Source organism: Schistocerca americana, chromosome 3 (genome assembly GCF_021461395.2).
Source record: "Schistocerca americana isolate TAMUIC-IGC-003095 chromosome 3, iqSchAmer2.1, whole genome shotgun sequence".
In the NCBI taxonomy this organism is placed as follows: domain Eukaryota; kingdom Metazoa; phylum Arthropoda; class Insecta; order Orthoptera; family Acrididae; genus Schistocerca; species Schistocerca americana.
In genome coordinates this window covers 938069871-938091552 of record NC_060121.1, presented here as the reverse complement: position 1 = coordinate 938091552, position 21682 = coordinate 938069871, and the positions used below count along the sequence as shown (strand labels likewise).

The 21682-nt window shown below is 39.9% G+C and overlaps 1 protein-coding gene across 2 annotated transcripts in view; it reads left to right on the top strand.

Moving 5' to 3' along the window:
* LOC124605656 (dynein heavy chain, cytoplasmic) overlaps positions 1-21682 on the top strand; it is a 232432-nt gene that overhangs the window by 14758 nt on the left and 195992 nt on the right. For both annotated transcript variants that reach the window (XM_047137483.1, XM_047137482.1), the window contains exons 2-7: positions 1185-1284; positions 5215-5388; positions 5476-5731; positions 7558-7744; positions 14396-14616; positions 17873-17994. In XM_047137483.1, the coding sequence (XP_046993439.1) occupies positions 1185-1284; positions 5215-5388; positions 5476-5731; positions 7558-7744; positions 14396-14616; positions 17873-17994 (1060 nt within the window). The remainder of the gene's footprint in view (positions 1-1184; positions 1285-5214; positions 5389-5475; positions 5732-7557; positions 7745-14395; positions 14617-17872; positions 17995-21682) is intronic.

Sequence of the window (21682 nt, the reverse complement as noted above, 5' to 3'; positions counted from 1 at the left end):
GACAGCAGCAGTATACAACAGATGAAAATTGTCAAGGAAACACCTTGAAGACAGTTCGTCGGGAAACATTTCCATCTGTTGTATGTAGATTGTTATACTAACCAACACTGACAAGGCATACAAGATCAAATCCACTTTTTTTTTTACTTGTGCTGAAAGTTGCTGTGTGTCAGCCTCTAAACCACTTGATAATGAATGAAAGAAAAATTGCAATTATTGGATTTACAATAAATAAATCAGTGAATGACAAAACTGTTGTCATTCTTAAGATACCCTGTTTGATCAGACTTTTGAATCATTCCATTGAAGTTGCTGAAATGGTAGAAGTCTATGGAAACAGCATGTGAGGAAACCACAAGATTATTACAAGAGTAGTTTGATGCTAGAAAGAGTGACAAAAGGTGGAACACTGTAATAATTTTCTGTTATGAAGACAATAGCTAGTGTCCTTAGTGAATGATTACCCAGGAAATTGAGTTGGGAATAATTGTAACTGACTGGACAAGGATTGTGAAACAGTCAAGTACCAGTGAAGCCTCAGTGAGCTCCATAATTGTGCTGTGCATATTGCCAACCACACTGTGGACAGCCTAGATAGGACAGCAGGCTCCTACTGGCAGTCTATACAACACATCTTACATTTCACTGTATAGTTTGGCGACATTCCTATCTAACAATAAATGTGAGACTGACTGTTTGGCATAATTGTCTGTATATTGCAAAGCTGTCAACAACCTGAAGGTTCGTTTGAATACCACAGTACAGTGGTTTACTAAACTTGGTCCTGCTGGAGGTGATACATTGTTGGACTCAGAACCATGGTGCAACTAGGCAGTTTTCATTTCAACAAACAGTGCTAGAGATAAAAGAAGTGCGAAGTGACAGATAAAAATCCCAGGACTGACTGAGGATCAAACCTGAAGCCTTTGTGTCTGTTGTCTGGTACTTAACCATTTCCTTTATGATTTATATTACATATTTCTATAAGAGATTAAGCAGCTGTGGCACAATTTGGGTCTGCATATGATTTTACAACATTTTACTCTACATAGTTGCCATCTGTACTTGGATACGGTAATGACCACAAACTGTCTTGTGAGTGTAGTATCATATTCACACATTGTCTGCAGAAACTTTCTTTTATACATTGAACTCGAGAAGCGTAATTCTTGAATCTGTTGCAGATGACGACAATGACCAATCAGGTGAAGGTGAAGATGAAAAAGATGCAGTTGCATATTACATATCAAATGAAGTACGCTTTACTAACCCTAAAATGTGCAGGTAAGGCTAGGTTTGTTGCATATGATTTTTAGTTGTGTTATGTGTAATTTTGTCCTACATCCTTGTTGTTAATACAGTGACGTGCCAAAACATTATGATCAGGTACTTAATAGCGTGTTGATCCACCTTTGGAATGCAGTACAGCAGCGATTCTGTATGGCATGGATTCGACAAGTTGATGGTAGGTTTCTGAAGATATGATGGATCAGGTGCCTGTTTTCAGATCACGAAATTTCTGTATATTATGGGATGGGGGTTTTTGAGTACAGAGCTGATGCCCAGAAGTGATCCAGATGTGTTCCATCAGTTTCAGATCAGCCAAATTTGGTGGTAAAGAAATCAGGAGGAGGTCACTATAGAAGATTGGAAGTGGGAAACACTGAATGCGCCAAAAATAAAAGATTAAGAAAATGGGAATAATTGTATGGAAGTTGTTACAAATAATTTGTATTTAATGAAAAGTAAATTCTGATGTTTGGCATTACTATTAACATTTCATCAAAGCACATTTTATAAAGGAACATTTGATACTGAGCATAGACTCCCATGAAACTTAACTTTCGGTAAGGCTGATGTGCCATGCTTCATAGCCAAGGAAATGCTGATGTTCGCTCAAGTTCTTACACTCTGATATTACTTGCACAAGTATTCATAAAGTGCTCTATATTTCACATTAAGAAATGGAATCACAGCAAGGGAGGCCTTCTTTTTCTTTTCACTTCATTTGCTTGATGGTGGAAATTGGGTCATATTTTCTAAAGATGACAGATAATTGAAGTTCTGTCTCTTTTTGAACAAAGAGAACTCAGTCCAGTCTACTTCATCAAAATCAGTATTAGCTAAGGAAGTCAGATCCAAGAAATCTCCTTCACCCATGTTGATTACCATGAAAAGTTTTCCTACACTAGCTTTGGCCACCATATTTTCCAGTTCTTCAGACACCATACATTTAACATTCTTTTCCTTTTTCTCTATAGTGCCAGAGCCTTGATTGGAAGGCATGTAATCATGACCATACTCTAAGAACTTGATTTCAGCACTTTCAAAGACATCTTATGAAGCAAGCAACATTAAAGCTATCATCACATGATTTTTGTTTTGTCCAACACAGTAATCACACAACAAAATGAGTTTATTTTTGTGTGTGAATCCTGAAGTCATAACCTTCAATACATAGGATGCCACTTCACACTACCTCTTTGATCAGCTAGGCCCCATGCCACCTGCACATGAATGATTTGCCTAAATCAGCATGTATTCCCAAGTTATAATCTGAGAGCTGTTGTGAGTAAAACATGCTGCTGTGCCTTAGTGTAGATGTAAACAGTAACTTGTTACAGATCTATGGACACACTCCATGTCTCACTTAAGGGCATTTGTAAACATGATTTTCATCAAGCTGAGCTTTCTCAGTGTTTTCGTGATGAGATTGCAGTGGAAACTTGACAGATTAATCAGAGGTAATTTTAGCCTGCATACTCAGCTTATCACGTAAATAATGTGTGTCATTTCTTGATTTCTCCAATTAAACATTGCTGGAGAATTTCTTGAAGATGGTAGAATAATATTTGTAAGTCATTGAAGAAGTCGCCTGTCTTTCTTTGAAGAAGCATACATACAGCTTTTATTTAAGTCCAGGCTGAAATATTCTTTACTTGACCTCCTCCTGTTGTAATAAATTTCTCCTCTAGAAAACTATTAATGTGTGCTTTGATGTGATTCACATCTTCATTGTTGAACATTTTTATGAGCATAAGAACTTGGATGTACCTTCTGCAGTCCTTGTACGTTGTTTCCCCCTTTTTAAGTTTCTCTTATAGAGTCTGTAGCTGTCGGGAAGGAATTCCTAAAATGTCTGAGAACATTTTACTACGTACTTGCACACAGCCTCCTGAACCGTTAGGAACTGTGTAATGCATGCTGGCTTGCCTTCTGCTCTCACAGGGCTGATCATATGTACTGCGACATGTTCCGGCAACAGGAGTGACTTGAATGCACCCAGTTAAGTATGTACCCTGTTGCCCTTCAGTGTGTTGGTAAAACTGGACAAATAGAAGCTCCCTGTGTTAGTATAGCAATGATTTGCAGGAATATCTGCATTTACACAACTTCTGAAAACAAACTTTTGTAATGGCAAGAGAATACTGATAGTGAAACTAAAATGGTAATATTCCTTGTAGACATTGTATTATCAAGTGCAAAACACAATACTATACTTCTGGTTCGAACTGAAACAACACGTGTTGTTGGCTGCTTAAAAGTAGCAGCTCTCCCTTTGTACATAGGGTATGGGCTTCCATGAATGTTTAGCTGTGAGTTTCTTTTTAAGTCAACATCATTTCCTTTCTTACAGTATGGTGTTTCCCATTTCTGGTCTTACATTGTGCTCCTCAAACCACTGTAGCACAATTCTGGCTTTTACAGTTCTGGCCTTGTTATTTAGACAATTGTCCTGCTGGTTGATGCTATCATTCTTGGCGAAGATGTGAAGCTTGAAGGAACGCAGGCGGTCTGCAGTAATGTTCTCATAGTCCACAGCTGTCTTGGTGGCTGATTATTTCCACAGGTGCCATGGAAGCCCAGATGAATGTCCCCCATAGCATAATACTGCCCTTACCAGCATGAGACTGTGACACAGTGTATATTCCAACCAGCCACTTGCATTGATGACGGAGTAACTGGACACGACTTCAACCTATCCAGGTATGACCATCGACCTGGTGTAAGAAAAAACACGATTTGTTTGGCCAGACACCATGTTTCCATTGATCCACTGTCCACTCTTGATACTCCCATGCCCATTGCAATCGTTATTGACAATGTTGTCAAAATGGGATTTGTAATTGACAATGACATCAACATAGCAAACCTTAGGGATAATGTGCTGCAGAGCCCATTTGCAACAATGTAATTTAAACAGTGTGCTCCAAAACAGTTGCGACTAAACCGGCATTGTCATTAGACCTGCCACAGATTGCTCTTTCTCCTGCTTTATTGAGAGAAAGCAAGCTTCTGATCTCCATATTCTGTAATGCACTTGTAGGCTTTGAGACTTTGCACAGAGAGACTAGAATTTTGATGGGACACATTTATTTTTTTCATATGCATTGTTTAATATTTCCCCTTATGTACACTGTTGTAAGAGCAAATTGCATGTAATGATTAGATGGATTGTAAAAATGTCCATGACTTTCACTTCTTTATGGAACTAGCTAAATAATAAAAAAGAGCACCACAGGCTTATGCTCAACACAATATTCATTTGCTTCTTTCTTGATCAGTACAGCTTTATCATTCTTACCTTCTTAAGGATATAAGACTGTTAATGTGATGTTTCATACTTTTTCATATTGCTAATAATGTTAAGAGACTTTTAGATTTGACAAATTGTGCTTTAAATTTGATATTGGTTGATTGATGCACAGTTCCTTCATTGAAATGTTGTGTACTATTGGAAGATTGTACAGAATTTTTTGACTGTCAAATGATCACATAGTTCATTTCTGATTGACATCCATGATTTATTATGAATAAGGCTTTGTGTGATATTCTCTCATGTTTGTGTTGGGGCCAATATTAGTTTGATCTTCTGTGATTTGAACTGTAACAAAGATACTCTCTGAGAGCATGCAGAATGCAGTTTCATGAAGTCAGGTTTTGCTCACTTACCATGTACTAGCAGAAGTTTATGTTGTTACTTCAGACATGACACTGACAGGTATAATTAGAACACTAAGGCACTGTGGACGTAACTTCTTTAGAATGAGTATCTCCTACAGTTTTACCAGATGAAGTGAATTTTCATGTTGGTAAACACGCAACTGCTGTGTGATTTTGTAGCCACTATTGTTTAAAGTACTTCAGATTGTATGTATCTTTTGAATTGACAAAAGCATGTAATGTAATATATTGTGTTGAACTTTCTCCCAGCTTTGCTTGTATCAAGAGAGGAGCTGTGATAGAAGCAGATAAGAGCATTCACTCACAGTTGAGATTGGTGAATTTCAGTGATGGTTCTCCATATGAAACACTCCATGCCTTTATTAGCAAAACAATGGCACCGTATTTCAAATCATATGTCCAGGAATCAGGGAGAGCAGATAGGTGAGTTTAAAAGAAAAGTTTATTTGGTTATAGAAATGAACCTACAGGTGTTCTGATAATAATGGTAAAATGTGTTGTTCATTACAGAGATGGTGACAAAATGGCTCCCTCAGTTGAGAAAAAAATGGCTGAGCTGGAGATGGGTCTTTTACATTTGCAGCAAAATATTGATATACCAGAGATATCACTGCCTGTACATCCTGTTGTTTCGGCAACAATTAAACAGTGCTTGGATGAAGGACGTAAACCGAAAGTAGCAGACTTTGGTGACAAGGTGGAAGACTCTTCATTTCTTAATCAGTTACAAAATGGAGTAAATAGGTGGATAAAGGAGATTCAGAAGGTAAGAATACCTAGATTATTGTGGAATATGAACAGATTTTTTTTCTCCCTTTCTTTTACTTCATGTGCAGAGTTGTGACTCTGAAATTAAACTTACTCATTTTAGTTGTATGAAAGCCCAGTTAATACTATTACTACTAATAATATTAGTAGCCAGATCTCCAAGTCTTGTACATATCAGTATCATCATTGAAATATAAGATACATGGATAAAACCATAAGAATGGACAGATTACGGAATGTAGAGATTAGAAAGGACCTTAAACAAGAAAGTATGAGAGAAGAAATTGAAAAAAAGAGATTAAGATGGTATGGGCATGTTAAGAGGATGCACGGGCAGACACTCCCCAAAATTATGGAAGAACTAAAAATGGATGGGAAAAGACCTAGAGGGCACCCAAGAACACGGTGGAAAATGAGAGTGAGAATATCTGGAAAGGAGAGGTGTGACCTGGCAGCAAGTGGAGGAAGAAAAGTGATGGGAGGACCGAGCCAAATGGAGAGGACTCGTCAGCACCCAGACCCAGCAGTAGCTGGAGCGGGATCCAGAGATAGATAGATATAACGAGGGTTAATTGAGCACTAAAACATACACAGACAGACAAGCAAGCAACTGCTTATTTCTACCTTTGATGCAATACTCTATTTACTGGAGAAAAAGTGTGTGTTACTAGTGCAAATTACATTTATTTGGGCTGCTTCTAGACTGTTCTTGGTAGCCAAAGAGGCATGTGAATCATTTTGTATCAATTATATCTGGACCATCGACTTAGGATTGCCACTGTTCCACAGATGTTGCTTCACAGTTATAGTAGTATGGCACATTTTTTAAATGAAAATGTTGACTACTGCATTAAATAAAATTTATCATAAAATAAAAATCTGGAAAGAAAGCTTAGACTTGTGTTCTTTTCCTAAACATAAATCATCTTGTTTGTATATGGCTGTAATTGCAGCCAAGAGACTTCTCCAACAAAATTTCTGTTGCCTGTATGTAAGTAAACTACATTCATCCACCTCACAGTGACTCATGGTTCTGGTTCAGCATCAAGTGTGGAGCAGTAAAGTGTTGAATGCTGTGCTCATTGTAGTGTAATTCGTTATTGATTACTGTAAGTTGTATCAGTTATTCAAGAAGGCAGCTGTAAAGCCCGTATCCTATCTTCAGGACATGAGATAAACTTCAGTCATTTGATGCTCAGAATAACCTAGTCTTTGCAGTACAAAGAGGAAAACAATCCTCCCACCCCCATCCCCTTCCCTCAGCATTGAGCAGCAACCCTAGCAGGTACTCTGCTTCTGGATGCCATAGGTACACTGACATTTAGGTGTAGCATTAACAGAATTATCGATTTTTCTTTTAATTTTTATGTTGTCCTTATGTTCAAACTACAGCTGCATAAGTTTGGCAGGTCTCAAATGAAATGCTTGATTTTTGTTTACCTAGAAAACATTTAGATATTACTATACCGGCTACAGTTGTCACTATGTTTGAGTTAGGAGGTGCAGTGGTTAAGGCACTGGATTAGAATTCCCCATTCTGCCATCGTGAATTAGGTTTTCTATGGTTTCCATAAATTATTTCAGATGCACATTGGGGAATTTCTTCAGCAAGGCAATGACAGATTTCTTACAGCATTCTTCTTCAGTCTTTAATGACGATGATATTGATTGAATCTTGACTTTCTAAACTTTCTTTTGTTCTTGCCTGTGTGTTTTTAATCAGTATGTGTAAGTTACTTTTATTGATAGATTTACTTAATACCAATATACTGAATAGGTTCCAAGCAACTTTTAAAATGTGTAATTTTATATCAATTATTTCAGGTAACAAAACTGGACAGAGATCCCTCATCTGGAACAGCTCTACAAGAAATTAGTTTTTGGCTGAACCTTGAGAGAGCTTTGCATAGGATTCAGGAAAAGCGTGAAAGCATTGAAGTGGCTCTAACGCTGGACATACTGAAGCATGGGAAAAGATTTCATGCTACTGTGAGCTTTGACACTGATACAGGTAATTTAGTCTACAAACATTTAAAGAAAGTAAAATAATTTACCAGCCCTGAAATTGTAGCAGAGCTGGTAGAAATAACTTAGAAAGTGCTGTGGCTGGCAAATTAGACCTCCTGCTGTTGTCATAAGTATTGTTATGTTAATCATTTTTAGAGTTTTCCATTTATTCCGTAGTTCCTTCAAGATTTGTGGAGGTACATGCCACCTTGGCAAGTAAATGAAAGGCAGTTTTTTTTTCTTTTTTTTTTTCACACGTGTTTTGCATCTTTTAGTTATGAAGTGCATGTATTACAGTCCACTGAAGATGCTTCATGAATAAAAGGAGTGAAACACCTATGGCAGAAAATAAACTACTGCCTTTCATTTAATTGCAAAGATGGAACATACTTCCACGAATTTTATTTTCAATTTGAATGAAAACATGTTAAGGAGGTAATCAACTAAATGTTTCTTGATGGGGCAGTATTTTAGTAAATCATTCAGTGTCAGTTGTGTGTCTGTTCCTAGTGACTTCTGTTACTGGATCAACTTTGAGACAGTGTGTGGAGTAGACAATGTTTTCTGAACTGTGTTCCGCAGAACACTGGTTTTATGCAGAAGATGAGTAAGTGCCCCATAAAAAACTATTAATAATATGTGTTTTTTTTCTGACATTTTGATGATACTAATTATTTTTAAAGAAAATAATCAATCTGCGAAAACGTAATGTAGTTGAACAGATAAAACGCACTCACCAAGTGACAGCAGGAGGAAACATGTAAAGGTTAAGGAAATGTGCAAGCTTTCAGACCCAGTGGATTCTCATTTTGGCAGAAGCATTGAAGGGGAAAGAAGACAGGCGAAGGAAAAGAAACTGATGAGGCTTACAAAATTGGGAGAGTTTGGAAAAGTCTCCCAGAACCTCGGGCTGGGGAGATTTAATGGATAGGATGAGAAGGAAAGACTGATCTTGTCCAATAATTCGCCCCTGATCCTTTGTTCTGGCTGACTTTTCTGAACTCTCCCACTTTCCTAAACCTCATTAGTCCTTTACCTTCACCCCTCCTGCCAGGAGGAGAAGCCACTGGCTCAAAAGCTTACAGATTTACGTAATCTGCTGCCACTTGGCTGCGCACGCGCGCCCTCGCCCTCGCCCACGCCCACGCGCGCGCCCACACACACACACACACACACACACACACACACACACACACACACACACACAGTCTCTGGCAGCTGAATTCCACCCTGGATTTTTCACTGTTCAGCTAAATTATAATTATTTTTTAAACTTTTATTATGGTTTCTACATTTTAGTTACGATACAAAATTAATCACTGAACGAAACAGTTCTCATTTTTTAAAGATTTTATTAACCTTCAAAATGATTAATGGAAAATCTCATATAAGATGTGAAACAAATACTAACAAAGAGATAGAGGGGCTGGCCAGTACTTACCTCAGCTCAGTACAGCCGATAGATACACATAAAACAGAACTGAAAATTTACATTCCTAGCTTTCGGAACTTTGTTCCTTCATCAGGGAGGAGAGAGGGGAAAAAAGGGAAGAAGGGAAAGTGGATTCAGTTACTCACAACCCAGGTTATGAAGCAACAGGGAAAGGTAAACAGGGAGGGTAGCAAGGATGGAGGCATGGTTGTCAGAGGGAAGCCAAAGATATTCTACTGTAAGTACTGTGCCAGCTTCAAACCAAAGAGGATGCATACAGAAGTAAAGTATAAAGATAAACACAACTATGTAGGATGAAAAGATGCGTGAATGGCTAAAGAGGAAAGGGAAAGAGGAGAAGACTGAAGAGTGAATGGGAGTAAGGTTGTTTAACGTAGGTTCAGTCCAGGGGGATGGCGGGATGAAAGGATGTGTTGGAGTGCAAGTTCCCATCTCCGCAGTTCAGAGGGACTGGTGTTGGGTGGGAGAAGCCAAATGGCACATACGGTGTAGCAGGTTCCTAGGTCCCTAGAATTATGCTGGAGGGCATGCTCCGCTACTGGGTATTGGGCATCTCCTAGGCGGACAGTTCGTCTGTGTCCGTTCATTCGCTCAGCCAGTTTGGTTGTTGTCATGCCGATGTAAAAGGCTGTGCAGTGCAGGCACGTCAGTTGATAAATGACATGTGTAGTTTCACACGTAGCCCTGCCTTGAATTGTGTATGTTTTACCAGTAGCGGGGCTGGAGTAGGTGGTTGTGGGCGGATGCATGGGGCAGGTTTTGCAGCGGGGTCGGTTACAGGGGTAGGAACCGCTGGGTAGAGAAGGTAGTCTGGGAATATTGTAGGGTTTAACAAGGATGTTACGGAGGTTACGGGGGCGACGAAAGGCAACTCTGGGTGGTGTGGGGAGAATTTTGTCAAGGGATGATCTCATTTCAGGGGTTGACTTGAGAAAGTCATATCCCTGGCGGAGTAATTTGTTGATGTTTCGAGGCCAGGATAATATTGGGTGACAAGGGGGATGCTTCTGTGTGGTCTGGGGGTAGGAACATTGTTGTTGGACGGGGAGGAATGTATTGCTCGGGAAATCTGTTTGTGGACAAGGTCTGCAGGATAGTTGCGGGAGAGGAAAGCACTGGTCAGGTTATTGGTGTAGTTGTTGAGGGATTCGTCACTGGAGCAGATACGTTTGCCACGAATACCTAGGCTGTAGGGAAGGGAGCGTTTGATGTGGAAAGGATGGCAGCTATCAAAGTGAAGGTACTGTTGTTTGTTTGTGGGTTTGATATGGACAGAGGTGTGGATGTGAGCTTCAACAAGATGAAGGTCAACATCCAGGAAGGTGGCTTGGGTTTTGGAGAAGGACCAGGTGAAATTCAGATTCGAAAAGGAGTTGAGGTTATGGAGGAAATTAAGGAGTGTTTCTTCACCATGAGTCCAGACCACAAAGATGTCATCTATAAACCTATACCAGGCCAGGGGAAGCAGCTGTTGGGTCTTCAGGAAAGCCTCCTCCATGCGGCCCATGAAGAGGTTGGCATAGGAGGAAGCCATCCTGGTTCCCATGGCCGTTCCCCTGATTTGTTTGTAGGTCTGGCCTTCAAAAGTGAAGTAATTATGGGTGAGGATGAAGTTGGTAAGTGTGATAAGGAACGAGGTTTTTGGAAGATCTTCGGGTGGGCGTTGGGAGAGGTAGTGCTCAAGGGCAGAGAGACCATGGGTATGTGGGATGTTTGTGTAAAGGGATGTAGCATCTATGGTGACAAGAAAGGTTTCAGGTGGGAGAGGAGTGGGAATGGATTTGAGGCGTTCTAGGAAGTGGTTTGTGTCTTTGATGTAGGATGGGAGTCTGCGGGTGATAGGTTGTAGGTGCTGGTCTACCAGAGCTGAGATACGTTCGGTTGGGGATTTGAAGCCTGCTACAATGGGACGGCCAGGATGGTTCTCTTTGTGGATTTTGGGTAATAGGTAGAAGGTAGGGGTACGTGGCTCAGGTGGAGTGAGTAAGTCTATGGAAGCCGTTGTGAGGCCTTGTGAGGGACCTTGGATTTTTAGGATTTTTTGCAGCTCAGTCTGGATGGAGGGAATGGGATCCTGGGTAACAGCTTTGTAGGTTGAGGTGTCAGAGAGTTGACGCAGTCCTTCTGCCACATACTCCACACGGTCAAGTGCGACAGTTGTGGAGCCTTTATCCGCCGGGAGGATGACAATAGAGTGGTCTATTTTCAGCTCTTTAATGGCACGGGATTCAGCTGGGGTGATGTTGGGGGTTGTCGGGATGTTCTTCAAGAAGGACTGGGAGGCAACACTGGATGTGAGGAATTCCTGAAATGTCTGCAAGGGATGGTTTTGGGGGAGGGGAGGAGGATCCCTTTGAGAAGGCAGTCGAAACTGTTCTAGACAGGGTTCAACACTGGGTCTAGTACTTGGGGGCTGTGTTTGGGTAGTGAAGTGATATTTCCAGTTGAGGTTCCGGGTGAATGAGAAGAGATCTTTAACCAGGGCAGTGTGGTTGAATTTAGGTGTGGGGCTAAAGGTTAAGCCTTTTGATAGAACAGATGTCTCTGGAGGAGAGAGGGATCTGGATGAGAGGTTTAGGACTGAATTGGGACTGGTGATATGTGGCATTTGACTGTGGTTATAGTTGAGATTTGGTCTGTGTGGGGTATGTGCTGGGATGGGGAGATTGAGTAGGGTGGCTAGGCTAGGTTTGTTGGCTATGAGGGGGGGTTTGTTGAAGGTTCTGTTGTGGTTGGTGTTTGTGAGGGATAGGGAGAGGGACCCCACTTCTTAGGTGTTGCACTAGCACTGTGGATAGTTTTTTCAGGTGTTGTGTGGCATGGAACTCAAGTTTGCAGCTGGCTTCTAGGATGATGTTCCTCAGTGTGTTCTCCAAGCAAGGGTTTGAGAGGTGGAGGACTTTGAAGAGAGATAGGAGCTGTTGGGAGCGGTGGTTACATGAAGTAGTGTAGAGATTCAGGACAAGTTGGGTAAGGGCTAAGGATTGAAGGTTCTGGAAGTCCAGGAGAGACTGGTGGAAGGAGGAATTGCACCCAGAGATGGGAACTTTTAAGGTAAGCCCTTTAGGGGTAATTCCAAAGGTTAAGCAGGACTGGAGGAAAAGTATGTGGGATTGCAGTTTGGCTACAGTGAATGCATGTTTCCGGAATGAATGTAAATAATGTGGTATAGGATTAGGGTACATAGTGGGTAACTGGTGGATAGGGAAATTAAATAACTAAAGTTGAGATAGTAATCATAAGAAGGAGTAAAACACGGAGGGAAGGACGAGAAGGAAAGAAATTGTGTTGGTAATGTTCAATACCAAAGGAAGACCAGTAAATAAGAAAAATACGGAAAAAGTTGACCAGACCAAGCAAGTATGTCCAGATCAGGGGAAAAAGAACACACGTAGCTCAAAAACAGAGATAGCGAGTGGCGAAAAAAGATCGCGCGTGCCGCAAAAGCGATTGCGCGTGCCGCAAAAGCGATTGCGCGTGCCGCAAAAGCGATTGCGCGTGCCGCAAAAGCGATTGCGCGTGCCGCAAAAGCGATTGCGCGTGCCGCAAAAGCGATTGCGCGTGCCGCAAAAGCGATTGCGCGTGCCGCAAAAGCGATTGCGCGTGCCGCAAAAGCGATTGCGCGTGCCGCAAAAGCGATTGCGCGTGCCGCAAAAGCGATTGCGCGTGCCGCAAAAAAGATCGCGCGTGCCGCAAAAAAGATCGCGGGTGGGGCAGAAATGTCCCAAAAAATTTTTCTTGTGGCAGAGAAAGATAGCCAATGGCACAAAAATATCACCAGCAACAAGAAATCGACGGAAATGGATGATACTGGTAGGTGTGGAAGAGATTGTTGGCAGTGATTGTTGGCTGGGAAACAGCGAATAACGAACGTTAAAACTATGGAATGTTGAATAAATAAATCAATAAATAAAAAAGAGAAGAGGACTATAAACGGAACAAGATAATAGGAGGAAGATGAAACTAGCACAGTTGGTGACGAAAATATTTATTTATGTATATATAAAACACTGAAGAAGAGAAAGTGTTAAGATGACAGACGTAAGTGATAGCTAACAAAAGGGACAAAACAATGAAGGATGTGGACCATATATGTGATCTAAATGATTAATGGAAAATCTCATATAAGATGTGAAACAAATACTAACAAAGAGATAGAGGGGCTGGCCAGTACTTACCTCAGCTCAGTACAGCCGATAGATACACATAAAACAGAACTGAAAATTTACATTCCTAGCTTTCGGAACTTTGTTCCTTCATCAGGGAGGAGAGAGGGGGAAAAAGGGAAGAAGGGAAAGTGGATTCAGTTACTCACAACCCAGGTTACGAAGCAACAGGGAAAGGTAAACAGGGAGGGTAGCAAGGATGGAGGCATGGTTGTCAGAGGGAAGCCAAAGATATTCCAAATAAAGTTTTATCAAAGTACCAGGATTCTGTGTTCCATGAGAGGAAAAGTTTGGGAATCCCTGGCATAGAAAACCCTGGCATAGAAAACAGCTTTTATGACAAATAGTGAATATAAGTGATCTCTGTCTGAAGTCATTGACAGGACATAAACAAGACTTAAAACTTGGCTAGCTTCTGGATGAATTCTGCACCCAGCTAGTGTACACATACACACAAGAGTACCCCCCCCCCCCCCAAGTACATACACTTGATAAAGGCCAACACAGTGGTGTGTGTGTGTGTGTGTGTGTGTGTGTGTGTGTGTGTGTGTGTGTGTGTTTGTAAAAAAAGTTGTAAGTCTTATTTGTGTATCTATCAACAACTCAACACCTCTTCTATTTGGTAAGTTGTTACTGTTGTTTAAATTATTTACATTCTACCAAAACATTTCATTACCAAAATAATAGATGGAGGTATTGTGGAAATAGAGGTGCTTTTTCATTAAAAATTCCTGGATAACTGTTAGTTATCAGTGTTCACTGGTAGTTCACAAGTTAGCAGTATTTAGTTTTGAAAAGTGATGAATATTCGGTATGTTAGGATGGTTAGTGTCCAGAAATGGCACAATAAGCCTACCTTTTCTCCTCAAGATGTTCAGTGTGTTGAGATCAACAGTCTATTGGACATAAATAACTATCACGTGAAGTGTACATTTTTCTTTTCTGTTTTTTATCTATAAAATTTTTATCACGTGGTAGAAAATATTTTATTTTGACAGATTAATGAATTTACATGGTGCTTATGTTGTGGTTTCAGGACTTAAACAAGCTTTAGCCACAGTGAATGATTACAATCCATTGATGAAGGATTTTCCAATTAATGATCTACTGTCTGCGACAGAATTAGACCGTATTCGGTCTGCTGTTCAGCTCATTTTTTCACATCTAAGAAAAATCCGATCCACAAAGTACCCTATCCAGAGAGCGCTAAGGCTTGTAGAAGCAATATCAAGAGACCTTGGCTCACAGCTGTTGAAGGTATTCACACTTCAGTGATGAATAAAAGCATTGTCTAATAATGTGCATGTTTGTAGAAACAAACAATAGTAAAAATGTGAACCAAAAATATCCATTTGTATGAGTTGTTGAGGCTGGAAGAACTTTTGTTCTGAATGAGAAGAGAGGTATAGTTAAAACAAATATTAAATGAGTGTTTGCATTTCCTTTATTCAGTTGTTTATTATGAGGCTGAGACAGTAATTAGTGCTGTGGAATTTTATGCCTGGAGACTTGAGAAGATACCCATATTTCATTTTATAACCTGCTGTTTGGTTAATAAGACAATAATTGAAAAGCTTCAGTTACTGATACATGCTAGCATTGGCTAAGCTGGTACACTTGTTTATCTTTCTGTTCGTGTGTAACCCATCATTGGTTCCTAGATGTGGGTACTGTCTTAAAGAGTAGTGCAGTTAAATGTTGTGATTGGTAGTAATATCTTAAAAAAGATGCGAAAGAATCAATTGTAATGCTATCAAAGGTAGAAATAAATATTGTGTCGTGAGAATTAACTGTCTAAATATGGTATACGAAATACTGAACTGGGTTTTTAATACATATAGGGTGACTGGGAATTAGTTAATATTCTCCTCCTAGAATACTGTTTTTTATACTGTGTGTCTGGGATGCTGGAAATTGCAGGCGTAATCTCTTATTATTAGATTCTGTGAAGCCAGCAATTGCTTATCTTTGTTTTTAATGGCAGCAATAGCCTTTCTGAAAACAACAACTGAGATAACACAATTTTTTGATGAGGAAACATTAAGCAGATTAAAATAAGTTTCCTTGTATGTTAAATTATTCTATCACAAATAAATTAATTCTACAGGTTACTGAATGATTTATACAATGTGAAACAGTTTTTCATAGAGACTGCTTAAAAAGGCTATTGTGCTAAACTTGATTGAAGAAGCATCAGATCACTCAGATTCGCCACTTGGAAATGCAATCGGCCCCCCCCCCTCCCCCCCCCCCCTCTCTTTCTCTCTCTCTCTCTCTCTCTCTCTCTCTCTCTCTCTCTCTCTCTCTCTCTCTCTCTCTTTGTGCTGCGTATTTTGCATCTTAAGTCTCATGTCGCAGCATTGATATAAGGATGCAAATAAATGTGTTTTGGGCATTCCACCTAAAGATTCATATGTTGATCATATTTGTTTTGTTTCAATACATGGCAAATTAATAAAGTGGTATTGAGAGAGATACATATACACCTTGTACATAGTTTACCTTTTGTTGTCTCTTATCATGAATGTGCCAAATTTATAGATAATTTTGTAGAAAATAAGTGTTGTTGTGTTTATCCAACAGGTTAGTAGTGGAAAAAATTGATCATTACACCTTTTCTTGCAAAACTTTATTATTTTTCTAGTCTTTCTTACATTGTGATACTCTGAGTGATGAATGAAAGAAAAAGGCTGTTTTGAAAACTTCTAGTATATTAGTATAAAATCCCATTTTTAGGACATTTGCTACCAAAAAGCAGAACATTTTTTTCAGTGCAAGAAACTATAAGAAATTCACCTTACCTCCCATCTGTTTGTTTGTTTGTTTGTTTGTTTGTCGTCCTTTGCATTTTGGTTGTGGTCATCTTTTTTTCTTTAGAAGGCACATCACTATTCTCCGTTGGACATCAAAAAGTGAGAGATTCTCGTTTGGGTTAGCAATTCGGTACGCATGCCATGTGTTTACCATGCAGATATCAATCCTGCAGGTGAATAGTAGCCACTACAATTTCTTTGCTCTTATCCTCATTTTATAAAATGATGTACTTGTCCAGTAGATCGATGCCACCTGTATTGGTGTTGTATTCTTCAATAAGATGTAGCATTGTAGCAGGTATTTGTGATTTGAATACTGTGATTATGGAATTATGCAGGTTAGCTCATTTATTACCCTCACACCTTATGGCTCCTGTTTGCTGTTGTCTAGTCACAGTATGATGAAAATAACCACCAATTCTAAGTCATCAGCTTCATCTTCACTGACTTTATAGGTCACCAGATCAGATAGAACTTAAACTGTAAGTCCACACTGCCTGTTTCTATCCTATTGGAATCTTAACATGTGAAAGGGAATATTTCACTCTACCACCTAACTCTGAAGAAAGTCTTATACAATGTAAAAAATAAAAACTGAACAAAATAAATAGTAATTTTTATATGGGAGATTTATATACAGTAATATGGCAATCAACAAAGGGGTGAGGATGTAAAATGGCATTTTTCTATTATTATTGCACACAAAATAAACTGATATTGCGCTTCAGGAAGTCAGAGGTATACTGAATGCAACATGGACATTCGTATCTTCATAAAAAATACACCCTGACAACTCAACAACAATGCGTTGTGTACAGAAACTGCCAGCACCCATGCAGTGCAGTCAGTTACAATGATAGAAAATAATTATTCCCATTCCTAAAGTATGTTAATTAGACAAAAATATTTATTTTAAATTTGCAGGCATTATAGCTGTCAATTCAACCTCTAGGTGGAATAATCGGAGGGAAAAGTGCATTTGTTTATGTAGAAATAAATAAAATATTTGAATCCCAAAAAAGGGGCAGTGGTAAATAATGGGTTAATGTGATTTCCAATTTTAGTACATAAGGTATTAACATAAATTTAAATAAATGAGATTTATGAATGGAACTGGAGGAAGTTGAATGTATCTGCCACTCCTCCATGCAGGTGTACTCTGTGCAAGTTGCAGAGATTCCAAATAGAACAATATTGTGTTAAACAGATCATTTTGAAAATTACATTCATTAACAGATAATGACTTAATATTTACAGACTTGTGTGTTACAATAATTGGATAGCCTCACATAGCAAATTTTGTGTTTGTTCAGTCGGTTGGACAAGCACAGTGGTCTTCATCTGATTGTCCTACATGCCTAAACAGAATTTTCCTGAATGCTGCTTTAACTATACATTAACTTGTGGAGTGTTTATTTAGATGTAGCTCAACTTGTGACCAACAGAAGTGACAAATGGGTACCCTCCATTTGATGGTTAATTTGACAGTTGTGTAGAATTGTGAACGTCAATGTAGCTCTAATTTTACTTAGTATTGTTGACTAAGAAATTGAATTAGACTTTTTTGTAATCTTGAATTGGTTTTGTGCAATTTCAAAGTTTGAATATTCACTCTATACACACGGTCCTTACACTACGCTATAACGTATTATTTACAGACATGATATTATTGTCAGTGTTTGAGGACTTTTTGTTTTCAGGTTCTTGGAACACGTCGTCTCATGCACATTCCCTTTGATGAGTTTGAAAAAGTTATGACTCAATGTTTTGACGTTTTCTCTACATGGGATGATGAATATGATAAGTTGCAGAGTTTGCTGAGGTAAGGAAAATACCTTTATATATACTGCAGTGGCTCTACCCTGAGCGCCCGGCAAATAAAATTAAACTTCAATTGCTAATCGTATGACCAGAAAAAAAAGTGTCAGTGCACCACTAACAATAAGATAAATGGGAAGAATGTAGCACTTTAAGCAGAACTGTCACCTCTGCAGTTGTAGAACTGGCACAAAATGTAATGTTATGCTGTTGTGTTGCTAGAGCAACAATGCCTCAATGGATCTGAGGGATGCCTTATTAAGTGTGAGTTAAAATGGCTTTTGTGTACTGTGCCATGTCAAAGTAATCTGAGTAAGAAACTGCAGGAATACTGAAGGCTTTTATAATCATTTGTACAGTAGCAATGTATATGGGGTGAAGAATTACGGCTTGAAATGGCTTATTCACAGTTCAGTAACAGGAAAACTTAATGTGAAAGAAGGGGGGGGGGGGGGGGACCATTGTATGGTTGGGAGGGAGAGCCAGATTTGCTCATAGGAAGCGGGATTAATTAATATAATATAACTTTGTGGTTTGTTGGTGACATTGTCATTCTGTCACACACACCTGAGGACTAGGAAGAACAGTTGAACAGAATGGATAGCGTCTTGAAAAGAGATTTTGAAATGAACATAAAACAATGGTAAAAGAATGTAGTTGAAGTAAATCAGTTGATGCAGAGTGAGAGACTAAAAGTAGTGATGAGTTTCGTTATTTGGGCAGCAAAATAGCTGATCTTCCCCACATCCATTTCTAAGAACACCAAGCATTCAGCTGAAGAAAAGACAGCCATACACAGCCTCAAAACCGATCCTCACCTAATCATCCTACCTGCAGGCAAAATTTCTGTCACTGTCGTCATGAATCCTTGTGACTACCTTGTGGAAGGCCTTTGCCAATTGTCGGACTCCTCCATCTATAAACTCTGCCGGAGTTATCCCATCCCAGAAGTGAGCATAACCTCCAATGCCTGCTTAACAAACCCAGCAATATTGGACACCCTATTGTAGGTGGTTATTGTGCCCCCACTGAAAGAATTCTGGCCCTTATTGATCAACACCCCCAACCAATTGCCCAACATCTAGCCTCCCATGTCAAAGATGCCAAACACTTCCTTCAACAACTCTTGGCCATCCTCAACCCCTTACCTCCTGGATTGCTACTAATCACAATGACGACATTTCCCTATACACCAACATCCCTCATGCCCATGGTCTTGTCGCTGTTGAATACTACCTCACTAAATGTCCTGCAGACCTCAAACCCACTACATCATTCCTCATACATCTTACTAACTTTGTTCTAACATACAGCTACTTCTCCTTTGAAGGGAACTTATACAAACAAATCTGTGGCACAGCTGTGGACACTCCTGTGCCAACCTGTTTACAAACCATCTAGACGAAGTCTTCCTAGCGTCCTAAAACCCCAAACCCCTGTTCTGGTTCAGGCTGATTGTGATATCTTCATAATCTGGACTCAGGGTCAAGTCATCGTATCCTCAGCCATTTACATCCTCAACACCTCTCCCATCCACTTCACCTGATCCTCCTTAACCCAGTGTGCCATCTTCTTAGACACTGCCCACTTCCACTCTGATGGCTCCATCCACACCTCTATCCACATTAAACCCACAAACTACCAACAGTACCTACATTTCGACTGCTGTCATCCCTTCCATACAGCGTGGACACCCAGTGACAAAAACTCCCTCGCCCAGTATGCCGAAGGCCTCAAAAAGCCTTCACAGGCTAGCACAATCCCCCAAACCTAGTCCACAAAAAATCTCCTGTGCCATATCATCACACATCCTCAATCTCAAGAACCAGCTACAAAGAAGTGCCTCTCTTTGTCACCCAATACCACCCTGGACTGGGGCAACTGAACCACATCCTTTGTCAGGGGTCTGATTATCTATAGTCATGCACTGAAATGAGGGACATCCTACCAGAGATCCTTCCCACTCCTCCTAAAGTGATGTTTTGTCGCCCAGTGAAGCTCGACAACATCCTAGTCCATCCCTATGCCACTACCAATTCCATCCCCTTGCCAAAGGGACCATATCCCTGTGGAAGACCCAGGTGCAAGATCTGTGTAATCCACCTACCCAGTACTTCCTATTCCACTCCTGTCACAGGCTTGTCCTACCCCAACAGAGGCCAGGCCATGTCTGAAAGCAGCCATGTCCTGTACCAGCTTTGCTGCAATCATTACACAGCTTCTTATGTTGGTATGAATATCAGCCAACTGTCTACAAGGTTGAATGGCCGCTGCCAAACTGTGGCAGAGAGCAAAGTTGACCACCCTGTAGCACAACAGCATCTGAACATTACATGCTTGATTTTAATAGCTGCTTCACAACCTGGGCAATGTGGATCCTCCCCTCAACCACCAGCTTTTCTGAACTGTGCAGATGGGAGTTATCCTGACAACACATTCTCCACTACCGAAATTATCCCCACCTAAACTTATGATAATCTACTGTCCCCCGCCCTTCCCCCCCTAAACAGTTTCTGCCCCCTCTATCCTACAACCTTCTCACAGTTCACATCCCCTCATCTTCATTGTGCTTGCTCACTGCCAACACACCCACCAGTCTTTTCCCTTGTGCTCCTCTCCTTTTCTGTTCCCTGCCCCCCACTCTTCCTTACCCCTCCCCTTCACTCTCCCGATGCTGCCTGAGCCTTATTATGCTGCTTTCTAAAGTAGTCCCTGCAAACTACACCAGACAGCACTCCCCCGCCTGTGCTCTGTTAATGCAGATTGACAATAGCAAGAAAAGCATTTCCCACAAAGGGGATTTTGTTGACATCTAATATAAATTTAGCTGTATTTCTCTAGAGTGCTGGCTTGTACAGAAGTGAAACTTGAATGCTAGGCATTTCAGACAAAAAGATAGTAGCTTTTGAAATGTAGTGGTGTAGAAAAATGCCTAAGATTAGATGGGTAGAATGAATAACTAATGCTGAGTTACTGAATTAAATTGGGGGGAAAAAAGAAATTTATGGTTAAACTTGCGTGCACTCGCAAAAAGTTAATTTCTCCAGTATAGGTTTTTTACATGGACATGATATGGTACTCGGAAACCTTTTATGTGAATATACTCTGCCCGCCAAAGCCTATGGGATTGAATTAGTGAAATTATGATGGAAATGGTCTGTCCTGAAGAATTTCAAAAAAAATGTCACACAATGATAAATTTTCTATTGTAATGCTTATGTAAATATATATGAATAAAAGTGCACTTTGTTTTAATGTGTACTGTGATTGATTGTTGGTCAGTGGTCTCATTGTTTCCACAAAGAGACTTGCGCAATTCGGTAATTGAAATAAGTGTCTGCATTATGGAGTGCAAAGTGTCAATTATTAAACTGAAGTTATCTGACATGTCAAACTATTATACAATTGAAACAGGAACTTTTAATGCCCCAAAAGAGTTTAAATTGTTGGTTTTCGTTTGCTAATAAGATTACTGCTAAGGTGTGAGGATAGTGACTGTTACCAGCAGATAAATTAAGAATTGTTGAATATTGTGCCCATAGGTCTACCACAGTGTGACACTATTGCGCAACACCTGTGTATTTGGTTTGTTTTTCTCTTTGCTAAAAATTGCTTATTATGTACACTCTTTCTTCCCAGTATCCTATAACAAGCAGTACCAGTGAGTATTGTCATATGCCAGTTGACCAAGC